Source organism: Rhinoderma darwinii, chromosome 11 (assembly GCF_050947455.1).
Source record: "Rhinoderma darwinii isolate aRhiDar2 chromosome 11, aRhiDar2.hap1, whole genome shotgun sequence".
Taxonomy (NCBI): domain Eukaryota; kingdom Metazoa; phylum Chordata; class Amphibia; order Anura; family Rhinodermatidae; genus Rhinoderma; species Rhinoderma darwinii.
The window spans coordinates 5,933,756-5,946,256 of record NC_134697.1 but is presented as its reverse complement, the minus strand read 5'-3'; the positions used below and the strand labels follow the sequence as shown (position 1 = coordinate 5,946,256).

At 45.9% G+C, this 12,501-nt stretch overlaps 1 protein-coding gene across 1 annotated transcript in view; it reads left to right on the top strand.

Moving 5' to 3' along the window:
* The window catches only part of SHOC2 (SHOC2 leucine rich repeat scaffold protein), a 55,082-nt gene that overhangs the window by 28,366 nt on the left and 14,215 nt on the right, over window positions 1-12,501 (top strand). The window contains exons 3-4 of the mRNA XM_075842802.1: window positions 5,826-5,963; window positions 11,084-11,214. Of these exons, the coding sequence (XP_075698917.1) occupies window positions 5,826-5,963; window positions 11,084-11,214 (269 nt within the window). The remainder of the gene's footprint in view (window positions 1-5,825; window positions 5,964-11,083; window positions 11,215-12,501) is intronic.

Below are 12,501 nucleotides of genomic sequence, written 5' to 3'. Positions count from 1 at the left end.
TGGGGGCAGCTATGGGGGCATTATACTGTGTGGGGGCAGCTATGGGGGCATTATACTGTGTGGGGGGCAGCTATGGGGGCATTATTCTGTGTAGGGGCAGCTATGGGGGCATTATACTGTGTGGGGGCAGCTATAGGGGCATTATACTGTGTGGGGGCAGCTATGGGGGCATTATACTGTGTGGGGGCAGCTATGGGGGCATTATACTGTGGGGGGGGCAGCTATGGGGTATTATACTGTGTGGGGGCAGCTATGGGGGCATTATACTGTGTGGGGGCAGCTATAGGGGAATTATACTGTGTGGGGGCAGCTATGGGGGCATTATACTGTGTAGGGGCAGCTATGGGGGTATTATACTGTGTAGGGGCAGCTATGGGGGCATTATACTGTGTGGGGGCAGCTATGGGGGCATTATACTGTGTGGGGGCAGCTATGGGGGCATTATACTGTGGGGGCAGCTATGGGGGCATTATACTGTGTGGGGGCAGTTATGGGGGCATTATACTGTGTGGGGGCAGCTATGGGGCATTATACTGTGGGGGGGCAGCTATGGGGGCATTATACTGTGTGGGGGCAGCTATGGGGGCATTATACTGTGTAGGGGCAGCTATGGGGGCATTATACTGTGTAGGGGCAGCTATGGGGGCATTATACTGTGTAGGGGCAGCTATGGGGGCATTATACTGTGTGGGGGCAGCTATGGGGCATTATACTGTGTGGGGGCAGTTATGGGGGCATTATACTGTGTGGGGGCAGCTATGGGGCATTATACTGTGGGGGGGGGGGCAGCTATGGGGGAATTATACTGTGTGGGGGCAGCTATGGGGCATTATACTGTATGGGGGCATTATACTGTGTAGGGGCAGCTATGGGGGCATTATACTGTGTGGGGGCAGCTATGGGGCATTATACTGTATGGGGGCATTATACTGTGTGGGGGCAGCTATGGGGCATTATACTGTGGGGGGGGGCAGCTATGGGGGCATTATACTGTGTAGGGGCAGCTATGGGGGCATTATACTGTGGGGGCAGCTATGGGGGCATTATACTGTGGGGGCAGCTATGTGGGACATTATACTGTGTGGGGGCAGCTATGGGGGCATTATACTGTGTAGGGGCAGCTATGGGGGCATTATACTGTGTGGGGGCAGCTATGGGGGCATTATACTGTGTGGAGGCAGCTATGGGGGCATTATACTGTGTGGGGGCAGCTATGGGGGCATTATACTGTGTGGAGGCAGCTATGGGGGCATTATACTGTGGGGGCAGCTATGGGGGCATTATACTGTGTAGGGGCAGCTATGGGGGCATTATACTGTGTGGGGGCAGCTATGGGGGCATTATACTGTGTGGAGGCAGCTATGGGGGCATTATACTGTGTGGGGGGCAGCTATGGGGGCATTATACTGTGTGGAGGCAGCTATGGGGGCATTATACTGTGTGGGGGGCAGTGTAATTTGGTATATTCTATAAAGTAGTATACAGCAGGCTATGGGGGGGGGGGGTCTATAGTCGATGTAATCCTGATTTAGGTCCTCGCTCAGCCCTCGTGTATGGCGTTTCCCTTGGCGCTTTCTCGCCCGCCTCTCGCTGTTACTTTGTTCCGGTCTAGGAGCTGAAATTACAAGGGAATATTGCTACATGTTCACCACCAGTTTCCTACACTACCGCCACTGTGGCTGCCCGCTCCTTAAAGGGCCAGGTACTAAACTATATGAATTGTTGAGGGTATGTTCACACTCCCTATTTACAGATGTAATTCAGGCGTTTTACGCCTCGAATTACGCCCGAAAAAACAGCTCCAAGCCGGCTGCAAACATCTGCCCATTACTTGCAATGGGTCTTACGATGTTCTGTTGAGACGACCTGTCATTTTACATGTCGCTGTCAAAACACGCCCGCATCAGATAAGTGCAGGACACTTCTTGGGACGTAATTGGAGCCGTTTTTCATTGACTCCACTGAAAAATCGCTCCAATTACATCCGTAATGGATGCCGTGAAAACCGCCTGCACTTGTCAAAACTTCTGAAATTCAGGAGCTGTTTTCGCCTGATAACAGCTCCGTAATTTCAGACGTATTTGGCGTTGCCGTGTGAACGTACCCTCACATGTATTTCCATTCACATGACTCTAATAATGAGCGCTGCAGCCGGGCCCCACAGGGTTAACCGCTGTAATCTCCCGGGCGAGCGCTGACCTCCCTGTGAAGTCTTTCTCTGCAGGATAAAAATGATTTTCCGTTGAGGTAACAGATTCCCAGTGTCAGGATCTTCAGATCGCTTCGTCATACTTTCCAGAAGCCGCCGGTCTGCAGAGTGAGATTCCAAGCAGCGGCCGGACATTACTATGGATGATGAGGATGATGGTCTGAAGAGGACCCCGTACCTCCCAACCCTAAAGTAGCCACCCAAGGGGATCTGGTTACCTCTATATACATTTGGATTAGTGTATGATGGATATGGGAGCCTTGCGGAATGGATATCCAGCAAAGTGACACACAGGAACAAAAACTCAGCTAACCAACCAAGTAAATAATCCCAGATATTTAAAGGGACATACTGCCTTAGAAGCCTCTTTAAGTGGGGGCTCTGGGACTGGGATGGGGGGGGGGGGGGGGTTCATGGTTTTATGTAAATAAAAGCTTAACCATCGTATAATGAAAAGGTCTGCAACTTTCTCATTTGTTTCAATTCCTCACCCTTTTGAAGGTCTCTGCTTGCTGTCAGTAAATGGTAACATTCGTGTTTACCTTCAGAGGCTGAAAACCTGAACAAAACTAATAAATTCCATAGCTGAGGGTTTGTTACAATTGTATTCAGTCTAGACAATCCTCTGTGAGCGAAACAACCTGGACTTCCGTCAAATACATTTTACCTGCACTGATACGTTGTAACAAACCGGACAGGAGAGAGATTTGTTCTGCTGATGTGATTGGCATAAGTTAAAGCACAGATCTGCGTCTTCTCATAGCGGGCATCCGTTTCTGTCTTCAGGACAGGCGTGCGCCTCTTTATAGATTTGCATTTGACTCCCTTTTGCGTTTTCATTCCTCATCGTTTTCCAGGTATTTGTTTGCTGTCAATGAAGACCGCTCTTGTTTCTATTAACATGCTGCATACGCCTAGTCCTGCTCTCAGCTGAGAAGTGGATACAATGTATCAGTGTAGACGATGCTGTGAGCTAAACTGCCTGGGTTCCAGACTGCTACATTGTAGCAAAGTACCAGCGAGATCTGTGCAGATGCTGATGATGTATTTAGCTCAGAGCGTTGTATAAACTGATACAATGTATCTACTTCTCAGAGGAGAGCAGGACTAGCTATGTACAACCGGAGTGTTCCCATTCACTGACAGCAAGCAAATATCTGAAAATGGTGAGGAAATAAAGGGTAACTAAACTTTCAACAAACTTGAGTGAGTGAGCGCTGTGCTGCTTGGTTTCTGAGCCGCTTTTCTCGGAAAGTCGATGTAACGCAGTGCGGACTCTATGGAAAGTCTATGGGTCCGTACACAGTTACCTCGGCTTTCCGAGAAAAGCGGATCAGAAACCAAGCGACCAAGTGTTTTCTGTATCGCTCGTCTCCCGTTAACCGCACAGAGTGAAACATAGATGATTGTGTTTTCTTTTTATCCAGGCAGATTCCAGATTATTAGGTGTTCTGGATTATTGGACGGTTATAGAAAAATGTATCAGTGACTTGGGAAGATAATTGATCCCCAAAATGAAACCTCTTACATACATTGTATTCCTTTGAGTCTCAGAATGAAAACTTCTGGTCCAGATGATCACACCGCTCTGTTCCGTACTACTGGACTGTCAAATGCTGGATTAAAGGAATTTCTCACAAATCCGTGTGGCTTTGTGTCACATCCCCCTCCTGCTGTTTACATAGGGTACATTAGTGTTCACACTTCAGTGCCAGATATATACCCTCCACCGTCACCGCCCCAGAGAGCCCCCAAACAATGCCACAATACATGGGACGCGCTTCCTGCCGTCAGATTTCATGGGTGGGAGCTGCGCTGACCTCCTGATACACAGCCGGCCGGCCCTGCCTGTTACTTCCTATCAGATGTGCAGCGCAGAAAATCCCACACTCTCCCGTCTCCTCCGCCACTGCAGCTCCCACCATCACAGATCCAGAACTGACCGTCCCCTGCTCATTCCATAATCTACCCCCACCTGTAATATGGGATCTCCTGCAGTGATTTAAGGGGGTGCGGTGCAGATTTTGGGGTGGTCATTGGTTTCATTTTATTAATTGGTGTTGGTCATTCGAGTTTGTTTTTTGTTCAGGTTTGTTAAGGACTGGGACAGTCTTGAAATGCGTTGGCCACATGCACAGGTGAATTCGCAATTTATCCAAATTTTTGCGGATAAATTGCGGACCCCCCCAATCATTTCTATGGCTCCATTCACACAGCCGTGGTTTTCACGCATCAGTGATGGAGCCGCGATTCCGGAGCACAATCTCAGGACAAATGATTTTACGATTTGCGGGTTCACACTATTATCACTTTCTTTTTTTTGTGGATCCCTGGTTTTGTGTCCCAGAGTTACTACGATCGTGTGCCGGGGGCCTTAGTGGCCACAATATCGCAGCGTATCATTTCTGGAGTTTGTTGTCGCAGTACGGATGTCCTGATCCCTCATATTATATCGCCGCTTATCTCCTGGACTTACTCTGTTTTCTGCCGTATGGGAGTTTTGCGTTGTTCAGTCCCCAAACTCCATAATTACAATAAAGTTACCGTTCTCATCCAACATTATTGAATATCTGGTTGTATCACTTTATAGCAGCTAGTGCTCTGGGTCTCCTTATTTTTTTTTTTTTTTTTTTATTTTTTTTTTAACCAGGTTAGTGCTGAAACAGAGTTTTTATTTTTTTATCCCACAAAATTGGAGGCCTAAACCAGCAAAGCATAGCCGCATATATATATGTACACAGACTCCACCAGCAGAATAGTGAGTGCAGCTCTGGAGTATAATACAGGCTGTTACTCAGGATCAGTACAGGATAAGTAATATAATGTATGTACACAGTGACTCCACCAGCAGAATAGTGAGTGCAGCTCTGGAGTATAATACAGGATGTAACTCAGGATCAGTACAAGATATGTAATGTATGTACACAGTGACTCCACCAGCAGAATAGTGAGTGCAGCCCTGGAGTATAATGCAGGATGTAACTCGGGATCAGTACAGGATAAGTAATATAATGTATGTACACAGTGACTCCACCAGCAGAATAGTGAGTGCAGCTCTGGAGTATAATACAGGATGTAACTCAGGATCAGTACAAGATATGTAATGTATGTACACAGTGACTCCACCAGCAGAATAGTGAGTGCAGCTCTGGAGTATAATACAGGATGTAACTCGGGATCAGTACAGGATAAGTAATGTAATGTATATACACAGTGACTCCACTTTTTATGTAGGTTAATTCCATGTGTCCGCGGGTGGACGTTCCCTTTAAGTTTTGGTCAAGCAAAATTTCACATTTCATGAATGTGATTTCTCATGTCCATGCAAAAAGTAAAATAAATAGTTTTTGTTGGTGTCTTTTCCAAGACTTTGACAGCATTTTGTATTTACCAAATGATTAGAATGGAAGTTTGTATCTAATCTTCCGATCCGCTCTTATCTGGGATTAGCATCGTAATTCCCATCCAAACAGCACTAATGAAAATGTAGTGAGCGGCTGAAAAATAGATGGCGATGCCGCTGCTCCGACCCGTGCCCGGCACCCTGGTGATTACAGCTCCTGGTAATCCTCCTCCTCGGCTGTATTCTCAGTATTTGCTTTCATTGTCTCCACAGGGGAGTTGTGTAATCTCATCACGCTGGACGTAGCCCACAATCAACTAGAACACCTTCCGAAAGAGATCGGCAACTGCACCCAGATCACCAACCTGGACCTGCAGCATAATGAGCTCCTGGATCTGCCCGAGACAATAGGTGAGGAGACCCCGGGGGGCGCTGTATGTTGTACTGACGAGAGGTCACACATCTGCTGCTGGGATTACCGTGCCTTGTACAAAGTTACAAAGATGTCCGCTTCTTGGAAACTGTATCCACTGTCCATGCGATGAGGTATTACTGTAGAATGAAAACTTCTGCAAGCTTCTAATACACTTTGTATTTCAATGCCTCATCATTTTCAAGATCTCTGCTTTCTGTCAGTAAATTAGAGCGTTCTTGTTTACATCCCCAAAAAAATCAATACTTCTCACAGCTGAGGGTTTGCTACAGTTGTATCCAGTCTTGACAATCCCCTGTGAGATAAAGACTGGACTCCAGACTGATACATTTAACCTTCACTGATACATTGTAACAAACTATCAGGACTGGAGAGCGATTTGGGCTGCTGATGTGTTAACTTTTTTTTTTTTTTTTAATTGCATACAATTGTAACAAACTCCAGCTGTGAAGTTTTTGGTCTTTACAAGTTTTTACTCTTTGGGTGTAAGTAAAACTTCGCTTTCACTGCCTGCCAGCAGAGATATTGAAAATGAGGCATTTAACCACAAAATATATTGACTATTGTCTAGAAGATGCATGTGGTGTAATATAAAGACACAATATTTCCCATAGAGAAGAATATTCATCGGCAATATCGAAGAGTATTAGAAAAACATGGCGGCTCTCTTCCAAAAACAGCGCCACACCTGTCCATGGGTTATGTCTGGTATTGCAGCTAAGCTCCATTGAAGTGAATGTGGGTGAAATGCAGTACCGTACACAACCTGTGGTCAGGTGTGGCGCTGTTTCTGGAAGATAGCAGTCATCTCCCGACTCCCGTATAACTTATTTAACTAATAAGCTATTTAATTGCTAAAAATATTCTGTTTATCGGGACGAGGGAGACTCGTTGCGTCTATCGCCTGTTTTATTCCAGTCTCACGCCAGTCGTGATTTGCGCCAAATTTATTACGACATGCACATTGTTTAAAAGGAACCGGTCGCAAGGTTTGGAGCCAATAAGCGTGTTATTCAGCTGTGGTTTAGCGTTCCAAACCTAATCCCGTAGAAACCGACCGTTTAGGTGTCGGTAAAATAATGTACGCGTTACTGAGATTGGTCCGGTGCAGGCGCGTCTCCGAGGACAGCGCACTCTGCATGCGTGGACCGTCCTCTTCATGTGCGCAATGCGCATGAACTCGATGCCGCTCCTGGACTCATGTCCGTAACTTCACAAACTATTCCCGTAACGTCCGGTTTCGCCATGGGCGGGTTTGGAACATAAAATCTCAGCTGTATAACGACGTGCTGGTGGTTTAGTGGCTCCAAACCTACTGACTGTTTCCCTTTGATTAAATGTGGCTCATTTTGAACTGTCTGACATCAGAATATAAAGTGTAATTTGCGCCACAATTTGTGCCGTTTTTACTTTTTTTTCTTAACAAATGCGGCCTAAACGACCACTCCTACTGTACTTTTCTCGTCACTTTCCAGATTTGGTGAGTGTTGAGAGAGGTCACAATTTCTAGCGGAAGTTTGTCGCGTTTTACAGTTTTCACCTACACCCGGCGTAAACTGCATCATAAATGGCGGCTGTAGTCACCCCGACCCCAGCTGATCACCTCTGTGTCACCCCCGACCCCAGCTGATCACCTCTGTGTCACCCCCGACCCCAGCTGATCACCTCTGTGTCACCCCCGACCCCAGCTGATCACCTCTGTGTCACCCCCGACCCCAGCTGATCACCTCTGTGTCACCCCCGACCCCAGCTGATCACCTCTGTGTCACCCCCGACCCAAGCTGATCACCTCTGTGTCACCCCCGACCCCAGCACTAATGGACAGAGCGGGGTCACTGCCTTATGAAGCCTCTCCGTTTTTTTTTGTTTTTGTTTTTTTTACTGTTCTAATAAATGTTTCCGATCTAATAAAACTTGGCAAATGATTCTCCTCTGAGGACAGTATTGTGTGCGCCTGTACCTTTAATGGAGTTCTGTTCAGCATAAGGACGTTCCCCTGAGGCTTGATTTGGGTAATGATCATATTCCTAGGACAGTGTGGGCTGTCATGTGGCAGTCCTCTTCACCGACCCGGATAGTCATGCAAATTGAAAAAACCCGTCATTGTTCCCAGTCCAATATTTAGGCCGGGGCCTTTGGAGCCTCCTATGGTGATTACTCTGTAACTTCCCCCTCTGTGACCCACGGCAGCCACGGAGGGAGTGACAACCTTGTGGTTTCCACACTTCGCCCAGCAATGTCACAACCCTGCTCTATGGTAAACGACAAACCTGCAGTAAAGTTAAACAGAAACTAGAAAATACCGAAGACGAGACCGTATGTGGCTGTTACAATGTGTCACCCGCCCGTTACCGTGTTTCCTTAAAGGGCGGTCTGATCTTGTGAGAATAAAACTTAATTCCTCGTTTAAAGAAGTTTCACACCTTCCTAATATATTGTGTTTGAACTTCTCACCATTTTCTAGAACTCTGCTTGCTGTCAGTGCATGTTTGCATTCGGAGGCCTTAAACCCTTCCTGATAAATTCCAGCTCATACAGCTGATGGTTCGTTTCAATGTACATAATAACTATCAATCTGGAGACCAGAACAGATGAGAAATCTGTGCTGTAGCTGAGTATTTGATACATTGTAACAAACCCATCAGCTGTAAAAAGTACTAGGATGAGGCCAAACACCGAGCCCACCTTACCACAAATCTGCGCAGTGGTTCGTTGCTGTTTTACATGAAAAATCGAGCAGACATTAACAATTCCTTAAACACTGCACTGATTTGCGCTAAAACCGCATATTGGCTTTGTGTGCGGCCACTTCACCTGTTTTTACTTTTAGGTCTATTTGGGTTTTCAGCCTTTTGAATGTAAGCAACAAGGCTGGTTCATTGCACGTTATGCAATAGATGCTCCATTCATTGACTGCAAGCGGAGATCTTGAAAATGTGTTGATTTGAAAGACCATATTTAGTCGACTGTTCAAGAACTTTTTCTCCCCCCCATTGATACAGCTCAGAAGTATCCGACGACTGCCACCCCCCCCCCCCCCCCCAACAGCCTCTATTGGTACGACGCAGTCTGAAGTCATGGAGTCGTGCCGCAAGCAACAGCCCAACCCCCGTCCTCCACTAGAAGACTTTTTTTTTTTTTTTTTTCTTCAGTTTTTTGTAACACTCACATGTATAATATACAGGCCACTCTCCTGTATTATGTCACAACCCCCCCTCCCCCGCCCCCGGACGATGATAATCCTAGTACAAGGGGAGGCCAACATGGCTGAAATGCCTCATTACCCGGATTAGCGGCATCTTGGTGTGGTGAAGGATTCGTGTGGCCTCATGTCGGAGCAGACAGACCCTATAATGAGCACTTCACGCGTTATTCCTGCTCTTTCTAGGTTCTTACATATTTAATAAGCTTTAAGTGTCTTGTCTGGAAGCAACGGAGTGCCGCGCTGGCACCCCCCGCCATGCCGCCATTAATGGGGTCCTCCAGTTTTATAGAAATCTTTTTTTTTTTTTTTTTAATCCCTGTATAATAAAGAGTTCTACAAATGTCTAATGTTTTTTGCGTTTCAATTTCTCGCTATTTTCAAGAACTCTGCTTGCTGTGGGTGAGACCACTCTTGTTTACATTAAGAGAATGGTACATAATTGTGCCCTGAGCAGAGAAGCGGATACATTGTATCCGGCTAGACAATGCTCTGTGAGCAGCCTGGACTCCTGACTGATACGTTGTAGCAAACTACCAGCGAGCCGCTGCTGATGTGTTTAGCTGACAGAGCATTGTCTAGACTGGTACAATGACTAGGCAGGACTAGCTATGTACTAGTTTCCTGCCTCGAAATGTAAACAGGAGTGTTCTCATTCACTGACAGCAAGCCAATATCTGCAAAAGGGTGCGGAATCGAAACGTTAAAGGAGGAATCTACAAAGATTGTGTCATACGCCAGTCTTATAAAGATGGCCGCTGGCGTAAGATGCGCTTAATTTAATACGCATCTTAACAAATTTTGTCGTATCTTGGTCAGCGCCACAAACAATCGCACGCCAGGAATCACTGGCATTAATTTCTGTCGTAAATTCTAGTCAAATCTTCGCCAAAATTTGCCACTTTTTCCACCAGAAACCCGGCGCAAATCGCAAAGTAAATCTTCCCCCAAAGTCTATTAGAAAGTTGTAGAAGTTTTCATTTATATAATAAACCTAAAACCGGGAACCCCTTTAAAACTCTGACCCACGTTTCCGTATCGAACGCCTAATTAAAGGGTAACTAAACGTTTGACAAACTTCTGACATAGTGACATGTCAGAAGTTTGGATTGGTGGGGGTCCGAGCACTGAGACCCCCACCAATCGCTAGAACGAAGCGTCAGAAGGTCTCGTGTGAGCGCTCAGCCGCTTCGTGTTCGTTCGGCTTTTTCCGTAAATCAATGTATCGGTGTACGGACTCAATAGAAAGTCTGAGCCTGTACTCCGATACATCGGCTTTCCGGAAAGCGCAGAACCGCTAAGCTTCAGCTGCGATTGGTGGGGTTCTCTGTCTTCGGACCCCCACCAATCAGAACGGACGTCGCCATGACATGACGGAAGTTGGTCGAACGTTTAGTTACCCTTTAAAGAATATAGTCGCGTGACTTTCGCCAGCTAATAACGGTATGCAGATCTTCTATGAGCAGGTGCAGATTTGCACAGATTTTCAGGTTTTCAACGTAATAAATTTGATGGAAACGACGTCTCCTCACTTTGCAACTTTTCGCATCTCTTGCCAAATTGTAAATTTGTCGAGGGTTGCAATTTGCCAATTTTTGGAGCGGTTTACGCCAAAACTTGGCTGATAAATGTGGGCATAAGGAGCTGATTGATCACATGTACCGTGTCGCCCTGGCACCCTTTATATCGTGCCACTTCATGTTTTCCAAAGTGCTAAATGGAGGAGGTCCCATATATGCTAATGAGCGGCGTCCCCCAAAGTGGGCCCGTGGCCATTGAGCTGCAAATGTTCTATCCCAAATTGTATCACCCAATGTCCACGTCTTAATCAACATGGCGGCCGGCGGACAAATGTCCTCATAATCCGTAATCTTACTCCTGTCTTCTGTCCCTTAGGAAATCTCTCCAGCCTGAACCGCCTTGGACTGCGATACAACAGGTTGTCGGCGATACCGCGCTCATTAGCGAAATGCAGTGAGCTGGACGAATTGAATCTGGAGAATAATAATATATCGACTTTACCAGAGGTAAGAATATACAAGAGGGGGAGGGGCATTAAAGGGGGTCCGGTTTTAAGGGAATAAAGCTTTAACCATGTATAATGAACAGTCGTGCAGCTTTCTAATAGACTTTTTGTGCATCAATTGGTCTTTATTTTCTAAATCTCTGCTTGCTGTCAGTGAATGGAAACACCCATTGTTCACATCTAGAAGCTAAAAACTGATTACATATCTGTAGGGTTTGTTACTTAGGAGAATGTTCATACATTGTAATGAACGGTCCATCTGTGTGAGCAGCACGTTTTCAAGACCGGGTTTCAGCCTTTTCGATGTAATCAGAATTGTTGTTTGAGAGCAAGAAAGAGATGAGAAAATGGTGCAATGTTTTCTTCGTAGAATCACAAAAGCGTAACGTACAGCATTACTTTACCACTTCTATATACAACTTATCTACTTAGCTGAACTCCTATAATCCAGGGGGCAGTTATTATTTTTTCCTACATCAGATACATGTGCTGCACCCAGTGTAAAGGCGACACCTCCCAGAATGCAAATCATCGCAACATGCTCTGTTAAGACACTGAACAAGCAGGGAGACTAGATTTCAGCTCGGAAGCCTACAGAATACTGAGTGCAGCTCTGGAGTATAATTCAGGATGTAACTCCGGATCAGCACAGGATAAGTAATGTAATGTATGTACAGTGACTCCACCAGCAGAATAGTGAGCGCAGCTCTGGAGAATAATACAGGATGTAACTCAGGATCAGTACAGGATAAGTAATGTAATGTATGTACACAGTGACTCCACCAGCAGAATAGTGAGTGCAGCTCTGGAGTATAATACAGGATGTAACTCAGGATCAGTACAGGATAAGTAATGTAATGTATGTACACAGTGACTCCACCAGCAGAATAGTGAGTGCAGCTCTGGAGTATAATACAGGATGTAACTCAGGATCAGTACAGGATAAGTAATGTAATGTATGTATACAGTGACTCCACCAGCAGAATAGTGAGTGCAGCTCTGGAGTATAATACAGGATGTAACTCAGGATCAGTACAGGATAAGTAATGTATCTACACAGTGACTCCACCAGCAGAATAGTGAGTGCAGCTCTGGAGTATAATACAGGATGTAACTCAGGATCAGTACAGGATAAGTAATGTAATGTATGTACACATTGACTCCAGCAGCAGAATAGTGAGTGCAGCTCTGGAGTATAATACAGTATGTAACTCAGAATCAGTACAGGATAAGTAATGTAATGTATGTACACATTGACTCCAGCAGCAGAATAGTGAGTGCAGCTCTG